Genomic DNA, 23,045 nt, shown 5'->3' on the forward strand with positions numbered 1-23,045 from the left:
CCAGTATTTTTAATTATTTTCATTGCTTAGTTTCCTTTGGTCACCTTAAAAAAAATGAGGCAGAAGTTGTCAATAAATTTAATATTATAATGAAAAATAAAACATTCAACTTATTCAGTTATAAACTGCAGAACTAACTTTGATGTAAATTGTTCCTATTAAACGAATTATACAAATGTTTGACTGAAGTGGCAGGTTTAATTATGTACAATTTATCAAATGTGAACTTAGCACTTTTTACAAGCTCAAGATGTCTTAAAAAATTAACAAACAAGAGAATCTATTACAAAGAATGAGACAAACACTCTTGAGGGATATCTTTCTTTATGTTTCAAATTATATTTTGAGGCCAACAATTTACTTTTACAAAAATAATAAAAAAAAGAAAAAAAAGAAAATGAAATGTTTCTGTAAGGTAGAAAGAGTTGCATGATGATGCCCTCAAGTTTGGTGGGCAGAGGCTTTGCATAAGTAGCAAAAAAGAAATACCAACACAAATGAAAAATAACAGGTTCAAGTAAAAAGTTTAGTCATAACAAAGTTACACCATAGTCTGGTGGCAACTCTTGGACATTAAGACGGTTGTTGAGTTTAATTTTTGGTCAGAGGAGTCAAACTGAGCCTACGGGACCAGTTCCTCTAATGACTTCTCCACAAATAAAAAGTGCTCAGTCAGACTCAAAAAACTACTTAGAAATATAAGTTGGCACTGAAATGTGCAAGAAATCGAAAATTTGAAATTTATGATGGTAAACCTGCAGGATTGGGCATGACATCTTCAGTGGATGCTCATAAACATTGAGAGACGTGTTCTGCTCAGTTTAATGCATCAAGCCCGTTGACATGTATTAATTAACTTTTTTATCACTGGTGGCATCACTTGCTGCTGTGTCATAATGGCACTTCTCCACACATCGTCTTGGAAACCATCCTCTTACACGCTCTCCAGCTTAATGCCAAAAGAAACAGAAAGTTCCACATTTGTTACAGTGACTTTAAAAACACTTTGTTACAGTGATTTTGAAAATTCAACGGGACAATAATTCCTTACCTCTCACTTCCTCCTCACTCAAAACTTTATCTCCATACATCCACCATCTAAAGGGATAAATTACAGTTTAAAAAAAATTACTCATCAAATACCTATAAACCTTATTAGCCTGTGGGGCCAGGTTCACCCCTTAAAGGCTGCACTAAGGTATGTGGTGTACTATGAATCAGCAGCTGGAGGAGAGGCATTTACAGGTCAAAACCTGTTTGACTTCTGTGTTAATCCCAGTTTTTCCATAATGCACTCGGAAAACCAAGGTTGCAAGTGGAACGAAATTAGCAACTGGCTGACTGCTAGGATCTGCTTGGGAGGAGTGACTGTAAATGATGTGGTCTATTTATGATCAAGCTGTGGAATCTGTCACTCAGACCCAAATGGACCACACTCAAAATCAAACACCAAACAGGAAACAGTAGTTCTGTGCAGACAAACTTACTTGGTACCACGAGTAGCCAGAATGGTATCCCCCTTGCAGAGAGGGATCCTGGGCTCCTCGGTGCAGGGGGTTCTAAAAAAAGTTTGTAAACCCTTGCTGAGAGGGCAGCAAGCTCCATTATAATCCTCTACTGCCCGGTACTGGACCTGCTGGTCAAGGCAAATATGATACATGGTTATTCTACTGCCCTGAACGTCAGTTAAAAGTTAATTATGTATGTGTAAAAAGTCTTTAATTTTAGTGCATTAAAACATCTGACAAATTTCACAGTACTGATTATAAGATCTACACTATATGAAAGGTATTTGTTAATTTCATTCTCTATGGTGTATTGCATTGTTACAAGCTAAGATGTAGCTCATCAGTTTCCTGACATGATATGATTATAAATATGATCCTAAGTGTTTATTTAGTATCAATCCCTAGTACTTCAGCATGAAAATACACTCTTCTTGACCTGTATGTTTTGCTTGTTGCACACACTGCATAAGCCAAATTCATGCAATCATAAATAAACCCCTAAGAACACTTGACAGTTATGTGCATTTAAAACTACAGTCTTATCACATTTTGATTTAGTGGAAAAGTATTTATTCTTTAACTTTCTCTGGTGATAGAAACACAACACAAAGGTTAATGGATAATAGTATGAATGGAGAATAATACACTGGCAAGCAGATCTCACAAACATTTCAGACACAATCAAATCTTGTCCTTGCACACAGAATGCATCTGGTGGTTACTTACACTTCTCACTCGTTTATCAGCTTTCTGTTTCAGTTGCTCAATCTGTGTAAGGAGAAATAACAGGTACAAACATTATCTATAAACTGAACTTTTATAAGAAATGTCTAATGAGTCCTCACTGAATCTATGGAGTTATAGGATGTTAAACAAACAAAAACATGTTTTTTCTAATTTTATGACAGAACAGTAACAAACAAAACACAATCAGCAATGTCTACATTACTCAACTCAACCTACAGTTAAGGTGTGCTGGTGACACTTGGGATGGACTGGCCATACAATGCCATCGCCTCTGGGTGTCCCTGACCACGTGAAGACTTGTTTAAAATTCAGCCAGCGGCTGCCGAGGTCGTAAGGGAAGATGAACTCCTCCCCTGTTTGGTAGTGCTGTATTCTGTCTTTGGCCTATTAAAAAGAAAGACAAGCAAACCAAGAAAACACATTTTCTAGTACTGTCATAGGGTACTATAACATGTGTGTCTCGGTCATTTTTAAATATGAAGTACTGCAATGATCAAATGCAAAACAAAACAAACTACTTTTAAATCCCTCAGTATTGCGTGAATATAAAAATCACATTAACATCCCAGATTACCGTTTGTGAATCAAGAGAAAAAGACACTGATATCTCAAAATGTTATCAGGAATCAAAGTCACGGGAATTCAAGCAGAGACATTCTGACCTTTTCCTCTATCCACGACTCGATTGAAGTCTTATTTCGAAGGATGACTTTCATCTGAAAAGGACAGACATTCATTATCAGAGTCAGCAATCTCTCAGCCTATATTTCCTTAAATAAACTGCTTTGTTATTGGAGTATTGATTGGAGCTGGATATATACTACACATGTTCAAGCTTTAAACTTATAAAATCGGTTTCACTCTTTCTTGCTTGAGAAATTTCAGGTACCATCCATTTATTACAGCTATTTAGTTTATCTTTTTTATGCTATGGACTGTCTTTCTTTCTCCCTTTATGTTATGTTAACCATTTTTGTTACATTATTTGCAAATAAATAGGTAGGCGTATGGATCCATGCATTTGTAGAATTATAACACAGTTTTACTTCTGATACGCCTACACACGCCAGAATATGCTCTCTGGTCAGATCTTCACCAGATGCTTTCCAAACTGCTCTTGTCTTGAAGTGAAAACATGGCTTGCAAGATGTAATGTGGCTTTGTAGGATTATGAGTAAATAATCAGACAAATGTCTCTTTTTTTTTAACCAAAAGCTTGTTAAGTTTGCAAAACTTAAGAAAAACTCACCTGTATAACGAAAAGCATACCAACGGCAATAGTGGTGCCAAGTGCCAAACCTAAGGCAAAGAGTGTAGCAGCGAAGGCAGGCACACTGAAGGGCATGAGGGGCTGAAATTGACGCACAGCACTCATGTCAATCCTTACAGTACTCCAGCCGAATGATATCTGCAGTGAGGAAAGAGGAAACAGCTTTATTAGCCTGGTGGGGGTTCGGCCTAGAACTGTGATAACAGGACATCAAAAGCTTGGTGGGGCGAGCTAAGGTGACAGCTCACCCTCTCATACAGCTGTGTGTACATAGTCATAATGAAGATAACGGCAGCGTGTGAGCAACCCAGTGGAGCTAGGAGCAGGAAGCTGGTGAAGTAGGCGTGGTTCAAGTGGCCACAGCAGTTGTTGATCCAGGGGCAGTGGTGGTCCATTTTCATCACGCACCTGAAGGAATGGAGACGAGGAGGAGTAACAGGACATAAGAGTAATAATCTGCGGTCAAAGCTCATTTTTCAATGGTAAATGGTAAATGGCCTGTATTTGTATAGCGCTTTTACTAGTCCCTAAGGACCCCAAAGCGCTTTACACATCCAGTCATCCACCCATTCACGCACACATTCACACACTGGTGATGGCAAGCTACAAGCTACGATCGCCCCTCAATCACCATACAACTGCAAAAACAGACATGTCACATCAATAGATAATCACTAATGATGTGCTCTAAGGTATGGAGCACTCTAATGGAGTGATACTTGCATGAGAGGAAATAACAGGCACTTAAGGGATGAATTTCTTCTGCAATAGTAGTTTGGTGTGCTGCCAATAGCTCAGTATTTTGGAGTCGTGGTGCCTCGTTCCTGAGCCAATTTCTTTGGTCACAAGTCAGTCTTTTTCCATTACAAAGAATTTTTTTGCCACTCCCCAAAGCCTTTTTAGTCAGCAACTAAAGGAGGAGCTCTCTTCTCATTCACTGCCACACTATTTTGTACAGGTTAACCATTGTGAGTGTGCTTAAACATCAAGTTTTTTTGGGAATAAATGTAAATACCTGTTACACTTTCGACAGTGGTGGGACCTGGGAGCCTTGTAGCCTTGACACCCTCTGCAGTACTGTAGGTACTGGGTGTCCTGCTGATTTTCCTGTTTCAGCATAGACACATGTGTCAGATAATATATGGATTTACGACATTTAAATAAGTTCATGCTTGCTAATGTTTGTGTGCTAAAAAAAATAAATATATGAATTTATCCTTACTGGTTTCCAGCCAAGAGGAATGTATCCAGGTCCAACAAACATAGCATTGAAGTAGTTGTAAAGTATGAGGACAGTCCAGTTGATGAGCATGATGAAGTTAATGCTCCCCCCTGTAGTGTCTAGAGGCCAGTACCAGATAATGGAGTCTAGAATTGCCATTGTGGAGCATATAGCAATGACAGACAAGGCTATGATTGGACCCCAGTGGCACAATCTCCGAACCTCATGGAGGTTCTTAAAGGTCACAAAGGTTGACAGGAAGTTCATTTTTTTCAGTGCTAGTTTAGTTCTAGTATTTTGGCTGCTTGACTCCAGAAATTTCAAATGTCGATGTTTTAGTGTTTTCCTCTGCTATCTCCCAAAGTCACGGGTAGAGGTGATGCACATATTTTTTCTCGTCCTCGGAGTATCCAGGAACAGGCCCAGTCTTGAGCTACTGGCGTTTTCTGTGTCCCACGATTTCTTGTCCTGGCAGAGAGCAGCATCCTCTCTTGTCAATCCCTGAAGCACACGGTCTTTGTGATGGACTCAAGTTTCCCATCTGAATTCTGCTATCTGAAAGAAAATCCCGAAGGAGAATGTCCAACCTTCAGTTTGAGTCCTGAAGCTCAAGCCCACCTGGGTTATGCAGCAGGACAATGACATGACACACACCTGCAAGTCTACCTCTGAATGGTTAAAAATAAACCAAAATAACATTTTTGGAGTTGCCAAGTCAAATTCTGGACTTTAATCCGATTGAGATGCTTTGGCATGATCTTAAACATGCTCAAAAAACCTTCAATGTGGCTAAATCAGAACAATTATGCAAAAAAAGAGTGGACGGAAATTGCTCCACATCAACGTGAAAGACGGATTGACAGTTATAACAAATGCTTGACTACAGTTCTTGCTGTCAAGGTTGACACAACCACTTATTAGGTTTAGAGGGCAATTACCTTTTCATACAGGGCTACGTAGGTTTGGATACCCCCTCCCCCCATTAATAAATGAAATTATCCTTTAAAAACTGCATTTTGCATTTACTCGTGTTATCTTTGTCTAATGTTAAGATTTGTTTGATTATCTGAAACATGTAAATGTGACAAATGTGCAAAATACTCTTTCACAACACAATTTAGATCATACTGCTATTGAAAAAGATGTTATTCATGCTTTAAAAAAAGAAACAACTCCTCGGTAGTTGCAATAAAAATACTGAACAACCATGACTAACATTTTTAGCTAATGACTTAAAAGCAAGTACAGAAACGGCAATAAAACATGCCACACTAACGTAGACAGTGCTGGATTTGTATTAGTATTAAATTACCATACTAAAAGCAGAACCATAGCATTTGCTTCATTGACTAATTAGCTTGTGTTACCAAGCTAGCTAATTCTCGCCAAAAAAAGAAAAATAATTACGATTTATATGCAAGTCTTCTATCCATCACTGCACAGTAATGGACAGAAAACTATGCGTTAGACAACTCCGCTTTAAAAAAACAAACAGACAAGTGATAAGTTTATGCCTTTAGCTCTAAAATTGTGTTTCCGTTAGCACCGTGGGTTGAGCAGTTATCGTTAGATAGCTAGCCTAGTCACCAGCATAAACACTAATAACGTAGCATGCTGAACACTTACCACGAGGGGCAAATAGAAAACAAAGATAACCTAAATGACAAATGCTTTGTTTTTAATAAATAGAAACAAAAGGCTGTCACTTTAAATCACCAACCTGGTCACTTCCTTATTTTTTTTTCATAAAATTTTCCTGTGTACAGTGAGGAACCTTCCTCATGGTGTCTCAGAAACTACTACCCTGAACCACTTGTAGATACCTTTTAATCCAAGTAGTAGTCTATCACCGAAACGGCACAGAACTACAAGAATTATTCATGCATTCAAATTCGGGCTGAAATTAATAGCATTTTCTGTCCACCTTTCGAACCTTTTTCAGTGTCGAAAACGTGAAAACAAAGTCAAGTTCCTTACCGAGCACATTATGCTGTGACTCAAGGAAGAAGCTCCATTCGAGGCTTGTTGTTATTCCGAGCTAACTGTCAACCAGAAAGCTACTTACCTGTTGTAAACTCGACTACCAGAATGTCTTCAGACTTTGAAGCATACGAGCAGGACTTTGGAACAATTACAGCAGAAATAACTAATAAAATTGGCCGAATTCCCAAACTAAGTGGAGGTAAGAGAGTTACATTTATAAGCTGTTAAACCTCATCTGGCTTGCTAGCTCTAGTCTCAGCTGACAAGGCAGCTAACGGTAGCGATAATGTGATTTCATCCAAATATTGGTCAAACTAGTGGTGAAACACAGCTATATGTAAAGAGTTCTTGTTATATAAAAAGAATGTGTCATGTATATGTGGCCGTCTTCTTATCTTGGTATGTCTTTGATCGGTTTAGCCGGTGTGAAAATAGTGTTAAAGAACATCCTAACTCTGTTTATGGTGTTCAGAAGAGGATAGAAGCTTCAAATCACTTTAATGAGTAGGTTAATATTAATTGAAACTATTCAACTGAAGTAATCTTTTAGTGTTATCATAGTGATTTAGTGTATGAGATTCAGTGTATGAGATTCTTGCCAATACTTACCATAAAGAAAAACCTATGGATGTTTTTGTGGACAACCATCATTGGAAAAGTTAAGTTTTGGAATGGCACTGATATCACAGCAGCTTTCAGTGACACTTTTGGTGAGTGTAGTTTTTAGTTTTACTGTGGATTTCAGTTTTAGCCAGTTTAAAAATAATTCAGCCTTTTGATACCAGCAAGTTTGAAAGCATACGTTTCTTAATATGTTAGCAAGGGCCTAGTAACTAATATGATGGACTAATAACTTTTTCCTGGTATTGACTTAAAAAATATTTAAAAGCGTGTCTTTGGTTGACTATTTATTTAGCTCTTCACATTCCATTCACTTTTATTTATATAGCGTTAAATCACAACAGCAGTCACTGAAGGTACTTGGATTAGAGCAATGTAACCTTCAGTGGACGGCTTTTCCAGCAAAAGGTTAGGAGTTTCAAAAATGTTCTCATTGATCTTCAGAACACAGTCCTGGATGCAGCTGTAGATGGTGTACTCTGGTTCATCCGTGCGTGCTGTCCTGCACAAAGGTGCAAAATAAGGACAGTGCATGAGGTAGGGCTGCTCAATTATGGCAAAAATGATAATCACGATTATTTTCACTGAAATTGAGATCTTGATTATTTGACGATATTTATTTAACAATAACAATGTATTGAATAATGGCTTTAAAGATTGTCAAAAAATAGTATAAAATAGTGTGCAAATACTGATTAGTGCAAATGTTTGCAATATAAAAAATAAATGAAAAATGTAAACATCTATGTTTAGTGAACTTCAAAAAACTGCACAATATTTGATCCACGTCTGACTCCGCGAACCCATAATGTTTCCACACCACTGAAGTCGTTTTACCTCTCTTTTCAACCAACGGCATTCTTTCTTCAGCAGCCGTTATCCTCTCCTCTCCAAATAACTTCTGCTTAGCTTTCCGAGCTTCCCTCGGGTCTTCTTAATTGTTGTGACACGTGTTTGAAACGCAGAGAGGTGTGCTCGATTTGCCACACGGAGCAGCGCGAGAGTAAAGCACGAGGGAGGTGCTAATAATCGGCTCAGTCATTTTTAATGATCGTTGAAAGCCCAGATCGTAATCTAGATTAAAATTTGATTAATTGAGCAGCCCTAGCGTGAGGTCCATAGTAGGAGTTACAGATGGGTTTGAGGTGGGATTACATCAAGCATCAGGTCTGAGTTCCTTCTTGTTTGCAGTGATAATGGACAGGTTGATAGATGAAGTCAGGCAGGAGCCTCTGTGGACTTTCATGTTCGCAGATGACATTTTGACCTGCAGTTACAGTAGGGAGCAGGTATAAGAGGTCCTGAAGTTGAGGTATGCACTAGAAAGAAGAGGAGTGAAAGTCAATAGACAAGAGAGAATACGTGTGTGAATAAGAGGGAGACAGATGTAACAGTTAAGATGGATGAGTTTAAATAAAAGCAATGCACAGTGCACAAGAAAAGTTAAGAAAGGAGTACAGGAGAGGTGGAATAGTGTCAGGGTTTATTTGTGATAGATGGACAACAGCAAGAGTAAAAGGAAAGAGAAGGTATTGAGACCTGCTATTAGTGCTGTGCGATATGACGATATATATCGTGTGGACGATAGAAAAGTTTCTATCGTGCCATTTGTCTTCTATCGTTTCTGTCGTTTCTAACCCTAATTTCATAAATTATTACATAAAATATATCATTAACCCTTTACAACCGGTCGGAACAGGCACACTCCGTTTTGCCTAACTATTTTTAAATCCCTGTAGAACTGGAACCACGTAAGGTAGCGCAATAATTTTTTTTTGCATATGAAACCGTAGGAGTTGTACTTACATGTTATTCCATTAGCTTGCCCTAGGTCACGGTTTCCTTCCACATATAGCTTTGCAAAAATTGCATAAAAAGCACTTCCAGCAACAAAAACATAATATTCCAGACTTGCAGCAACAAAAACAATATTCCGGAAACACGCTTTGCCGATCCGATCAGCTGTTCATAACACTTCCTAGTTGGAATATATTTGTCAGCGCGAACTATCGCATGTCCGCCATTACCTGACCGAAACCGGAAGTGACGTCATTTTCGCGGAAAATGTAGTTTTTTTACTTTTTATAGCCTACGTTGGTGTTTTTAAAAGTCATGTTTGACTTTATGCTTTTCTGTATCGTTTCCGGGATGCTTAGAAGTCAAATTACACTGTTGGAAATAGTTTATTTTGATGCACAAGCTGTTTTTTTGCAAATTTGCATTATAATATTTATTTTCATTTTTCCTGTAGTATATAAAAATTAGTGTATCTCAAAAATAAAACTATGAAGACACTCAAAATAAATTTCTCGTGGTTGGAAACTATTTTGTGCAACTTTCTGGTATTTACAGTTTTGAGGGATAAGCCTCTTAAATTTCTCTAAGTAGAAATACATGTTAAAAAAAAAAAAAAAGATTTTCAATTTTTTTGTAGTTTATTGCACTTTTTTGCAATTTATGTAGTTACTATGGACTTAATGCATACATATCATTAAAATTTGGGCTATAACGGTTGTATTGATGTATAGCAACTTGAAATGCTCCCACAAATGGCACTACAGCATGTAAAATGTAAAGATAAGCTCTGGCGGACTTGGTCTCATGGTAGGTCTTAAAGGGTTAAATAGCCTGTGGCAAATATATTAGTGTTGTCTTCTCACTATACATACTCTTAACTTTATGCAAGAGAAAATAAAGTATAAAAAAATGATATTTTTCACAAAGAAACTCCGTCTTGTGGTTTTGCGACATGGTGCTGCTTTACATGCACCCGGATTTGCGACATGCTTTACGGTAACTCAAAACAAAGACTGCACCCTCTCCACTCGCTGTTTACAGACTGCATACTTTCCAGATGACCACAGGTCAGGTGGTATATCGTGATATATATCGTTATCGTGATATAAAATAATTCATATCGTGATAAATATTTTTTCCATATCGCCCAGCACTACCTGCTATGATGTATGATTTGGAGACAGATCATTAATAAAACCACAAAAGACAGAAAGTTTTTAAGATTTTTTGGGGGAGTGGCCAGAATGGATTAGATTAGAATTGAGTACATCAGCTCGGATTGAGCAGTTTGCATACAAAGGTGGAGAGAAAAGGCTGAGATGGTTTGGAAATGTGGAGAGCAGGGATAGTGAATGTATTGGACAAAGGGAGGAAAAAAGGAAGACCACAGAAAAGATTCATGCATGTAGTGAAGGAGCACATGATAGGATGAGGTGGAAGCAGATGGTCTGCTGTGACAACCCTTAAAGCGAGCAGCTGTAAGAAGAAGACATTGCTGGTTTCATCAGTTTGTTAAAGTGATAGCATTCTGTCATTCTATCAGACTTAATTCAGACATAACCAAAGCCACATGTAACACTTTTTGAATGATATATTTAGAATAGATTGTTATTAAATTGTAGCTCTTCAAATGTGACTTTGTGAATTCTTTAAAATGAAAACACAGGTATTAGCTGGTAGCTTCTGGTCTCGTCTCCTTAGAGTTGTTTTGCCTCTTCGTTTGTATGACCCGCAACTCCTTCACTTTAGAAACACTCATTGATAGATTCTGATGCTGTAGGAGTGCAAATCTGACTCTGTCTTCATCAACTTTATCACAAAATTTTATTTAAAGATTTTATTCTGTAATAGAATTGAAACTGAAAGCTCAACATACATGAAAAGTATTTAGGGATTTTTGGTGTGGTCCATGTGTGCTTCCAGCAATTAATGCTGTGTTCACACCACTGATAAGAAGCTACAAACTGACGCCTGACACTTGTTGATGCTTTATGTGCATCAAATCAAAGTTGAGCTGACGTCCATCTTTTTTTTTTCAACCTATCATATGCTTGTTGCAAATAAACACTTGAGCGACACTTCAGTAGCAAACCAGTGACAGTGTCGCTTGTGATGTCTGGCTGTCTTTGTAACTTTGTCTGGTTGTGAGAATTTAACATTAAGGCATGCAAAAGCTCTCTTTGTTGTTTAAGGAGGATTATTATTCTGTTGAAATGTGGAAAAAGCATTATGTTCTAATTTTGTTTTGTACAATAGAAACCTCTTTAACATATCTGACCACAGTTTTGATAAAGGTGTAGCTTTGAAACTTCCTTGAGATAACTTTGGGCAGCTGGAGAACACCTTATTACTGTAGGATATTCTCCTATATAGTCATGTCTTCTTGAGCTGGGCAACTTAAGATGCTGGAGAGACATCTGCACAGTGGTAATCTTTTTGAAGTTGGTTAATTTTTGTAAATTTTACTCATTCAGACCTACTAAGACTGCTGTTTGTGGAACGACTTCGAGTATTTCTCCCCTCTTCTGCTCTGCGTGTATCAGTTTCGGAGGAGAAGCAGAAGAGACATACACATGCGTGCACACACAGTGAAACAGACAGCAGAGGAGAGAAACAAAACTGAATTGGACTCTTTTGAACTGAGCTAAAATAAAAAGTGTGCACAGAATATAAGTCTTTGGCTTGACTATAGAGGGGGCGGATTGATCCAAATATTGATAGTATCGATAGCAATTCTGGTATTGATACTCAGATCGATACTTTTCTTTTAAAAATATCCCCTTAAGTTCAGTATGTAGCCCTCTGAATTGTATTAAATTAATTAATTTAATTTAATAATTTTTTGGAAATGAAAAAATATACCTCCAACATACACTATGAAAAATGTCAAACAACAGAAGTTGACACGACCTTTAGAGACGGGCACATTTACATTCTAGGTCTCAAAAAAACGCAGTTTGAAAAAAACATGAAACGCTGTAAGGTGTATTTTGTTTTGTTAACCAGTTATTATGGAAAGTAAAAATCAGAGTGAGTTAATGGTCACTATTTGCAAATTGATGATGAGCCATCTTTTAAGTCACGAGTCACTGCTTTCCCCAACATAAGCTGCCTATGTAGGTTTAAAGTATCGGTACTGGCAATTTTGGCCCTGTATTTACTTGGTATCAGATCAATACCAAAATCTGCAATATCGCACCGCACTACTTAACTACATTTTCAGATAGTAATATGTTGTTAATTTTAGATAAACCTCCTTTCTGATCGCCAGTTCTGATACTTGGTTCTGTAGGTTTCAGACATATGAAATCCTGATTATCTGAGCCTGTGTTTTTGATACTGTAATTTATATTCTGCAGGATCTAGGCACAAATGCATGACTTTGACTTTTTTCTTTGAAGGGAGTCTTTAAAATGTATTTATGTTTAAATTTCTGTACTGTGAAGACCTGCACCAAAAGAGGGTTTAGAGGTGGGTTAAAACCTACAAATGCTGTTAACCATCTAGCTCTGGGTCTTCCCATCTTGTTTTTTCTACATGCAGATTTACCAGATTGCTGCATTAGTGCTTTGGTGGCAGTCTTTCAAGATGGTCTCACTAGACAGGCAGCTGAGAGACGGGCAGCTTGTGGATTTGGCTAAGGCTGGAAGGGAAACATGAGTATGGACGACATGGAAAAGGCCAGAGCTAGTTCGCCAGTTGTGATTTCACTTTAAAAATGTAATACTTGTACGTGGCACCTAACATACCCATAAATGAATGCAGACATATCAATTGGTAATACTGCCTTATTTAAAATGACTTAATACAAAGCACATAATAGAAACTTGAGCTTCAGTTGCCCCCGTTATTTCACAAGGGATCACCACAGTAAAAAGCTCCACTATTGACATTGCAGATTTTTTTTAAACCTCAGATTCCCTTCCTGATGGAAGCCCACAGGGATTTATGTCTCCTCCTGGGATCAAATCGTATTGTTTGCTTGTTAGGTGGATGTATAAACAGCTACACTGTCATCTGACACTACTCAATACCAATCACAGTTATAAGCTGAGACAAAATAGTCATTGAGTTTGTATATTTTTTTCTCAGTGCAAGAGCCTTTCTGCACAGCACCTTCTTCCATTTTTACGGTCACTTTTCAAAATTAAATGGTATTTTGCAGTGTGAAATACACTGGGTGTTTTTAGTTTACAGCTACACTAAGCTAAAATGGTGGGAAATATATATCTAAAGGTGGATATGACAGTTAATTTAAGGCTGAACTACTACATATTAAAATTTTGGTGTCCACACCTAACTGAGTAGTAGCAACCGTTACTACTTACTTACAGCGAGTGTTAACTAGTAGTTTGTTTTAAGTTTTCAGTTTTCATATTTGGAAGCTTTATCTCTTCCTCTCGGCTCACACTTGCTCATTGGGTTTTCAAAGGCGCTGCTCTCACAAAACCTCGCTTGACTGAATATTTCTGGTTTGGAATTGGCATGTTTGAAGACTCATGGCAGCCCATTCCGCAGAGTAATTTCTCATTGCTTCCTCTCACCATCTGTTGACTGTGTCAGAGGAAGCCTGTATGAATATGTACAAAGCTAGAAAATGCATTACAACCATAAGTAGTTGTTGTGTGTTTTCTGACACCAATGGAATAGTTTACAGTTGAATTTCAATTCCCTTCCTACTCATTAAGTTTTTCTTAAGTTCTTTTGGCTCTTCTTACCCAAGTGGATGCATTTTGCACATGATATTCCCTCTGTTTAATATTTTAAAAAGGGACCATAACGTTGTTCTTGTAGTTTATTACTTTTACTCGCATGTTATGTTGTTAACAATGGCCATGGCATGTGGAAAACATGTCCTGGATGTTCACAAAACTATTTTAAAAAAGTATATTTATACATTAATTTTTGTATATTATTTATTTGCAACATTGCTCCAAAACTCGGCATCAAGAAGAAATTTGAATAAGTATACTATGAACAGAACAAGACTCAACATCCTTGTTCTATTAAACATGGCTCCAAGTTTTCACGTTTGAGTGTTCATGGCAAGAGATTATTTGTCAATCACTGGCATTGAAATATGAAACATAAAAAAGTAAAAGAGAAATACCAAGCCCTTTGTTTTCTTTTTTTGCCTTACTTCTGTGTACAAAACTCCTCATCCGTCTGTCAGCAGGTTCTAGTCTTGGTAAATATCCATACATATTTCACAGCCCTCTAGCTCGGGCCTGAGCTTGAGTACGAAAGCGTCATCTCATCTTTCACTGAATTGCCTCTGGCTGTTTACTATATAGGTTGTAAGGTTGGACACAGGTTTTAAAAATGAATTTGAGGACCATGTTGGCCTATGGCACCTGAGAAACGAAGATCTTGGCTTAGCTCTTTTTTTTGGTAAATTTTTTTTTTTATTGCAGTCCCACAGCTGGGTATTCTTGTGATTTACTTTTTTGTTTGTTTGTTTGTATTTTAGTTAAAATGCCTTTCATACTTTGCTTTTAAATCTTTATTAGAATACATCTGTTGGGGTTTCAAAAGCAAATAACATTTTCAGAATTTCTTAATTACTGTAAAAAATTTAAGATCGGATCGACTTTGTAGGCATCACCTCTGGTCTGATAGAGTAGTATTGATAAGTTAACATTTACCATCTGTTCTTAATACTGAGCTGGTGTTTAAGATGCTGCACCTTTTTGTAATGATACATTTTATCTGTGAATTTATAATTATGTCACTTTTTGTTTTCTGGGATTTTTAAAAATATATATATAGTGTAATAATTAACAGATTGTCAGTATATCAGGTCCACAGGTGTCCTCTTAAACTGTTAAACCAAATATACTACAAGATCAGCACTATGACTGACTTTTGTGATATGCTGATGCACTGATAACATTAACACAACTTTGTGTTACAAATGTACTCTATTTAAAATTTAGTATGATATATTTCACACCATGAGTATGCAAAAGATTTCCACAACACCTCAAGCCTGGGATGGCTCTGACATTATTTTGGCTTCACTTTTGCATTACATTGATCGCTTTGTCTTTTTCCTCGAACTGTTGTGTGGTGGGTGCATTGTTCTACTTAAGGGAGGCTGCTGCTGCTGGGGAGTGCTGTTACCACAGGGGTGTGCAACAATGACATATGGTGGATGTGTGATAAAGTAACATCCACATAAATCTCTTAACCCAAAGTTTCTAAAGTAAAGCTGCATGTTAAGATGACATTAAATGTTATTTTCTTTACCCTCTTGTGGCTAATGGGTGTATATTTTTATGTTATTAATGGTATTTATGCATAAGAGAATTTATTTCCTAACTTCCATTTTTTTGTTTTCTTTATTATTATTAAACTATATGTGTAAGTAGCCACACATTCTTTATGCTTATACTTTATGTCAAAGCCTTGGGCAATGTTTTTTTCTTTTTTTTCTTGTTTTAAGTAAACATAAATATGCTTGATTAGTGAACACCATACCGCTACATATCTGTTCTAAAAAAACGAACAAACAAAATCTTTATTGGCAAGGAGCTAATTTCAGGACAAAGACTAGTTCATGTAGATGTACGGAAAGTGATAATGCCGTTGCCTTAAATAACTGTTGGAAGCGCTGTAGTTTGCACGCTGCTCTGGAACTCTTAAGTCCTAATGAGTTTCAATGGGTAATGTGGTAGAGCAGCCATGGGGTGAGGTGTAGAACAGTGCGTTAGTCATTCTGAGTGGGACTCATACTTCTGGCAAGTGAGCAAAGCTGACACCTCCTTTCCCTTTGAGTTGGCATGAGGTGTCTCGCTGCTCCTCAACAGAAACCAACAAAGGCCTCATAGACGCCAATAACTAAGAGACATCAAATGTTGGCTCGTCGTGTGGAGAGAATGTGTAAATATATCTTCAAATGTGTCCTCGTGTGTTGTTTTCTCCCAGTCTCTTTCTTTCTCTCTCCCCCTCTCTTCCCCCGTTGCGGGGGAGTTAGGCTGTTGTCATGAAGCGCTGTTCCTCCGTCGGCTGATCAATATGTTGCTTTTTTTTTTTCTCTTTCAGAGGAGAAGACACAGCTGGTTCTAAATGTCGACAAACAGCTTGAAGAAGTCAGAGAGTTGGTATGTCTTTGATCAGTAATTTTCTCCTCTTCCCATTTCCTAAATAATGAATTTGTGGAAAGAGGGAGGGGACAATTTTCACTGGCACCAGACAACAGCACCTGTATTATCCTGGTGGTGACATGACATGCAGACATAACACACACGCACACATACTTCACATGGCGGAAAGGAGGCTTCCTCCTCATATGATTACTTTCCCGTAATCTGCTTTTAAGTGACACCCCTATGACACATTTCAAGCCATTATCTTGAGGTGGGTGTCTTCATGTTGCTGTTTAAACATGAGCAAAGTCACCTGACAGAAACAAATTGTTGTTGCGGTTGTCTTGTTATGCCATAGTGATGAGTTTCCTCCAAATCTGCCACAGAGAGACCTGTCTACCCATGCATCAGATGTACTTTTGCTTCATTCACTCAGACATTGTTGGGCCCATGCATGTCATGGCAATGAAGGAGCCCTCGTATTTGATTGTGTACTTACAGAACACACTTCCTCTGTTGTAACTTTTATCACAACTGAGTGACACCAGCAGAAGGCGTTTTATTTTACAATCGGCACTGGAGGATATTAAAGTTAATGCTCCTGAAGTTGAATCTGTTCAAAAGTGTTCAAAGGGAGCACACAACTGTAAAACTTGCCCTTAAAATTTTTTTCAGAAAGCTGGTACAGGAAATATGATCATAAAAAACCTAAACTTTTAAATGTAAAAATGTACATATACAGTCAGTTTTGTACTTTTAATATTTTAATGTAAATCTGTATTATAATGAGCTCTAAATCTGTCACTCTGGCAGTGTTTTATATTCCAAGTATTTCTTTCGATTTGAAATGACTCTTAAAATGTTTGTTAGGAATGTTTGACTTTAAATGAACTGGATGAATTGTGGGTTTTAGCTGGAGCAGATGGACCTGGAGGTACGAGAGATCCCCATCCAAAGCAGAGCCATGTACAACAGCAGGCTGAAGAGCTATAAGCAAGAGATGGAAAAGCTTGAGAAAGACTTTGTAAGTATTTCAATATGTCATGAATATGTAATTTTTTTTAATTCTCATGCAGACGCAGCAGTTGTAATAGTTGTAATGTTCTTACTGAGAGTGTAAATGATGCTACATAATAAATAAGCATCTATAAACTACTCATTATAAAACAAACACCCCAGCATTTTTAAGCTCAGAAATGGAATTATAAAATAAATGCATATTCAAAGAAATATCATTTGGAAAATTGGTTTGGAACCAGTCACTGCTGACACACACGTGTTGAATTTGTGGGTTACTTTTCTTCCACTCAGACGAGCTGGATGAAGTCCAGAGACTGTGATGGTTTTCCATCTTTTCAAGGCCACCGTGCAGTTCTGTTGTTCCAGTGTTTTGTGTCATTATCTTGCCAGAAAGATGAACCCCTGACCAATCGGTCTGGCTTCATTTGTTACTTGTTTTTTTTTTTTTGTTTTTGCTTTTTTTGTCACATGTCCAATAGCGAAATACGGTACTGTTTTGTGCAGGACCGTATTCTCCTAATAATTCTTCAGAGGATGTAGTAACGCTTTGTTCCATCACCGCCTTTGTTCAGACACAGTGTTTTTGTAAGTAATCAGCAGAATTTGTGGCACGTGCATAAATCCCTTTCATGACATTTCAAGGCTTCACATACTTCCATCGCTCTGCAAAAGCTGTAAATTAACCAAATAATGAAACGTTAATCCTCGAAAAACACTTCTTTTCTCATGAAATTTGCATCATTATTTATTTATCTTAACTGTTAGAAAAACACCAAAAACTTTGGACTGTTTGCGTGTAACTCTCACTCTCGCAGTAATTCCTGCACTCACAAACAGACTTGCACTGAAGCTCAGCGGTGCATCCACAGAGGTTAATTCAGAGTTCATATCTGAACTTTCAAGCGATGCCTATCGAGAATGGGTTGTGCGTGTTTGTGTTGTTGCTGCAGAATCTGGCCTTGTTTAGTAATTCATAAATCACTGTATGTCTTGGCTTGATTTATCAAAGCTTAATGAACAGTCCGGTCTTTTGGGTCACTTGCTTTTAGTCTACATTTTGAGCTACCAATATTGCCCAAGGTACTTCACGTAATCAATAATACTCAGAAATACGCAATTATCCAGTGCAATTGAATCCAAAACTTTTTTAACCTCTTATCTTAATTATTATCTCTTTAAATTGATCCTTGTGGAAGCATTTTAAATTGATTGTTGGCATTATAATGTTAAGAAAAATCTTAGTGTTAATATGTATCTTTAATGATATCTTTTTTTCTGTGGTTGTTGTTGTTTTGTGTTGTCAGTTTTGTTTTGCTGGTGCTCATAACATGATAATAAACCCGCAGTGTAAGAGCCGCTGACCTTGAGCTTGAGAGCACGTGTCCCTCCACGAATCAAATTTCATGTGATTTAAATCCACAGCCTCAGAATGAGTTGGAAAAATATATACTGAATTGTTGAAGTCCTGTTGAGGAAATTCAGCAAAGGCTTCTCCTTAATGTGTTAAGTTTAGATGTTGGCCAAAATAATGAACAAACTTTTCTCCAAACCTTGAAATGAATGAAGTGTGTACTTTTCCACACAAATCTGAACTTTTTCTTCGCTTGTAGAGGATTTATTGGAGGATATTTGGATAGCTCAAGTTTAATGGGAAGGTTTTCAGGAAGTAATGGGAAGCAGTGCAGTGATCACCACAAAAATGCACAATGCACAGCCAATATAATCAGAATTCCAAGTGTTGAGTAATTTTGATTTGATACAAAATGTCAAAATAAAAGTAGCTGTTGTGAGACTCAAAATAGACTTATGCACATATGAAAAACTACATATTTATTTATGATATACTGCCCATCTATACCTCAGATGACTACTACAGCCCATGCTTTTCACTAACACTCATTATTTTTCTTAAATGTTTGTTTGGTATCTAATCATCATTAACCACAAAATACTTTTTATATTCCCCCACCTCACTGCTCCAAACAAGTAAACATGCACAAACACCGCATTTAGATTCAGATAATATGTGCTAGTGATCTGTGAACACGCCACTGAGATGTGCTAACTGAGATCATAGAAGAGATCTCTGTGCCAAAACAGCTTGCTTTTCTCGCCATGGGCATTTAATTGGCTGACGATTAATCTTTAACTTTTCTTCTCCCCACTCTTACCATGCTTAATCATCAAGCAGTTAACACCTGCTGTGGCCGATATTGGTGCTAATTTTCGTTACTAGCCTTTTTTTCCTGTCTTACGAGCATGTGCTGGCGACAAAAATTGTTTCTTCAACCTGGCAAAACATGGCATTCCTCCATGCACTTTATAATGCAAAAATCCGGTGTGCACGGTCCTTAGAGAGTATGATGGTGTCTAAATTCTTATTTGCACATTGCTGCATACTTAAGTCGTGTCTGTAATTGCTTGTACTGAAATAAAAAGCAGAAGGTAGCCGTAGGATAATCCTGGTGTCCGGAAAATAAAAAAGCAGTGACTGGCTTCTAACTGTGAGTCTCCCTGTTTGACTGTAATTTTTCTTTTTTACACCTCTGCGTGTGGCGCGGTGAAATCAGCGCACATTTAAACCAGGATCACCCACCTCACTGAGTTACATCTAGTATATCTCGTCTCCCGTAAATCTGATGCAAGTGTTCAGAAGGCAAGAACTTCAGCCCCCTCAGATGTGCCTCAGATGTGCCAAATGCTATAGCTGAGCTCAGCTTCTCACTTCCTGCCGGCCTAGGGAGGACATGACACTCGGCTCGAAAAGGCATCGAGTGGAAAAAAGGGCAATCTCCTTTCTTTTTAATGTAAAAAGCTCCGGCTTTGTTGTGCTTTCTGTGGATATCAAGGCCTTTCCACTCCCTCACTACCAAATCTCCCCCCATAACCCACCCCCTACTGGCCTCCCACGGGTGTCTCCCCCCTTAACCTGCTCTCTCATCCTCTCATTCACCCGTGGTTTGAAGTAATTCTACCACTGGTGTGCCAGCTTGAGACCTCATTCCTTCTCCTTTTCAGACAGAGGGCTGGAGTTGACCTCAGAAACCCAGCCATTTCATCCAGAAAGAAAACTTATCAAACAACCATCCCAAAAGGTGTATATAGGTATATATGAGGTGTAGCTTTGTTGGCTTGTTGGGTGACAGCTTCATTGTGATAAAACCGGGGGCCATGGGGATCTCACAGGTGCTGAGCCACGACAAAACAGACATTGTAGTAGCCAAAGCAGACAGCAGCTTAAGCAAAATAAAAAATAAGCCAAAGTGTACAATAAATAAATAAATAAATAAATAAATAAATAAAAAGGATAATGAAAATCCTATTTGATGGGGTCGGCTTGCTCAAATCAGAGGGAGAAGAATGGCATGGCTCTTAGCGGTGGCTTTGATCAGGGAAAGAGAGCCTAACCTAAGCTTAATTTAATGAAATCTATTGGGCAAACAGAGCCACCGTTTTCAAAGTGCCAGGTTAGGTCTGTCCCAGTGGGCAAGATGAGGACTCGTAGGCATCAACTGTATCACGCAAAACTCAACTTGCAGTGTGTGAGTGAAACTGGACGCCATGAAATGTGTGATTCGTGTGACTTGTGTATAATGAGGCATCGTAAAGCAACATTGGCTGGAGGATTTAAAGATACAATTGTCAGTCCTGATAAATTTCTCTTATCAGAATATATTTTGAGTACGGAGGCCCCTCCTTCCTTTCGCCTGACTATGACAAACTGTTCTTTATCATTGTCAGGTTTCTGGTTTATTATGTAGACTCAATAAAAATGAAGAGTTTTCTTTTTTCATTTTAACAACAAAATTGACATTATTTAGATTAGGTCATCATTATTTGGTCAAACGACAAACAATCCTCAGGTATTATTGAAAATGAAGTAAATGTATCAATTTCAAGCAAATCTTTTCTAATTTCCTTGTAATTTTTAACACTTTTCTGCTTTTCCAATCTTCAGTAAGTAATCAGCTGAACAAGAAGCACCAGTGGCTGTAACCTGCAGCCCTAATATCATTGTTATCATTATGTAATTGGTATAAATTCACTGGAATAGCTTTGCCTCGATTATTTAATATACAATTTCATGAGAAGCATTGATCTCTTTAAAAAATATCCACAACTCTTGGTCATTACTTTGCTGTAGCTATGAAGTTTAGACAAGTCCCTTCATATTTTTTCTTCCCATTTTAAAACCTGAACCCTTTTTAGAGATTATTCACTGCGTGGCTTACTTGGACTATCAGTATACCTCCTGCTGGCAGCAGATGGCGGTGTTGCTCTAAGAATTTTCTTCGAGTAAATTTCAACACCAAGAAGATATTGGGCACATTCACGAATTACTTTGCCCTGCTGATATGTGGTTGGACTTGTTCTGATAAATTCTTCTTACCATTGCTATGCCTAACCTCTGCTTTATGTTTTATATGCAAGATTGAAAATGGTGTCCCTGTGGTGAAAACCCATCAGAGTTCTTGCTTCAGTAGCTTCCAAGTTTATGCATTTTCTTTTCTTTTTCTTTGCCTAATTATGCTTTGAAAAATACTTAAGCAAACAAAACAGAATATAAATTGAATGCTAAGTCCTTGGGAAAGTGAAATGCCTTTTTCAAATATTTCATTCTTTAACTCACAACAATATTCTCGTTTCTTCTATCAACTAGTTCTCCGAATATGTTTCACCTCTTTAGATTGTGTCCTTTTTTTTTATTATATCCAAATAAACACTACTGGTCCAAATGTTTGTACTCAAGAATCCTTTAGTATTAAAAGGTTAATTAATAGTCTTTAAATCTCAAGCTTTGACAAGTTTTGTTGTTGAGACCTTACATCTTTTTGTCATTTATTAAAAAGGAGGTCCTGTAACGGTCAAGGCAGTTTTGTTGATGGCACGAGATCCATTGTGTTATGTGTTTCGTTTCATCTGATTTTATTTTGAATGGAAAACTATTTTTGGTTTGTCATAATACGCCACATAATATTCCATCAAGGACCCACTAACATGTTATCCACATGCCAGTATTTCTTTTGAAACTCATAGCGTCACCCGGTCTTATGAGGTCGGAAAATATGTAGGCATAGTACAAATTATTAGTTATTGCAAGATTTTTAAAAAATGTGATGCAGTCAAATTTTAATTTGCCTGAAGTGCAGTACTTGAATTCAAAAGGAGCCCATTCAGTAAGATTGAGAGGATGATTTGTCTTTTCATTCCCAGCTTCATTTATGGACCCTGGTGTTAAATCATGAGGCCAACTGTCACAGGAACTCAACTATCCCTTACTAATTTCCAGTTATCTGTTGGGGTATTGTTTGGAGCTTCAGTCATGGTCAAATAGGATGTGTGGATTGCCTTTTTCTTTAATAAAAGTATTTTTGGTGGAATGCCTCCCAGTGTCTGCCAAGGGAGATAATTAATGCATTTGGAAAGAGTTGGTCAGCCTTGAGAAATTGAACAGTTTATCTGCTAGGTGCACTGAGGTGAATGGAATGAAAAAGCTATTGGTATTGAATATTTTCACTCCATATATCAATTTCATAAGTGGTTTCACTGACCTTATAATGATATCTTGAGACTTGACATGTAAGTTTTCAGTTGAGGCAATGACTGAAAACAGTTTTAATGAATTAGAGTACAGCACCTTTTAAGCTTTTTTGATGTAGAATGATTTAATTAAAGTGTGGATGCACAGATATAACTGATAATTTAATGCTGAAATTCAATCAAGACTTAGTTACTAATGAATGACTACTGACATTCCTACACACGGCTCAAAAACATGTTTGAGAGTG

General features: G+C 37.5%; 2 protein-coding genes across 9 annotated transcripts in view; one reads left to right on the forward strand and one right to left on the reverse strand.

The window, feature by feature from the left end:
* Positions 1-307: 307 nt before the first annotated feature.
* Positions 308-6,861, reverse strand: zdhhc6 (zDHHC palmitoyltransferase 6). 5 transcript variants are annotated; one of them, XM_005471329.3, is made up of 11 exons: positions 6,725-6,861; positions 4,748-5,302; positions 4,541-4,632; positions 3,774-3,933; positions 3,505-3,663; positions 2,918-2,971; positions 2,472-2,639; positions 2,235-2,276; positions 1,488-1,636; positions 1,052-1,098; positions 308-949 (listed from the first exon to the last, which is right to left on the reverse strand). In XM_005471329.3, exons 2-11 carry the CDS (start codon positions 5,012-5,014, stop codon positions 849-851), a joined length of 1,239 nt encoding a protein of 412 aa, XP_005471386.1. In that variant the 5' UTR covers positions 5,015-5,302; positions 6,725-6,861; the 3' UTR covers positions 308-848. The 5 variants fall into 5 exon arrangements, with proteins under 5 accessions (XP_005471386.1, XP_005471387.1, XP_003441876.1 ...); XM_005471330.4 differs by lacking the exon at positions 6,725-6,861 and adding an exon at positions 6,571-6,713; XM_003441828.3 differs by lacking the exon at positions 6,725-6,861 and adding an exon at positions 6,468-6,710 and having other exon boundaries at positions 1,488-1,633.
* The window catches only part of vti1a (vesicle transport through interaction with t-SNAREs 1A), a 115,518-nt gene continuing 99,218 nt past the window's right edge, over positions 6,746-23,045 (forward strand). For 2 of the 4 annotated variants that reach the window (XM_019362548.2, XM_003441915.4), the window contains exons 1-3: positions 6,746-6,929; positions 16,193-16,251; positions 17,150-17,260. In XM_019362548.2, coding sequence (XP_019218093.1) covers positions 6,836-6,929; positions 16,193-16,251; positions 17,150-17,260 — 264 coding nt within the window. In that variant the 5' untranslated portion in view covers positions 6,746-6,835. The remainder of the gene's footprint in view (positions 6,930-16,192; positions 16,252-17,149; positions 17,261-23,045) is intronic. The other 2 variants (XM_005471332.3, XM_005471331.3) reach the window with 1 other exon arrangement.

The sequence above is a fragment of the Oreochromis niloticus genome, linkage group LG8, assembly GCF_001858045.2.
Source record: "Oreochromis niloticus isolate F11D_XX linkage group LG8, O_niloticus_UMD_NMBU, whole genome shotgun sequence".
NCBI classification, from domain to species: Eukaryota; Metazoa; Chordata; class Actinopteri; order Cichliformes; family Cichlidae; genus Oreochromis; species Oreochromis niloticus.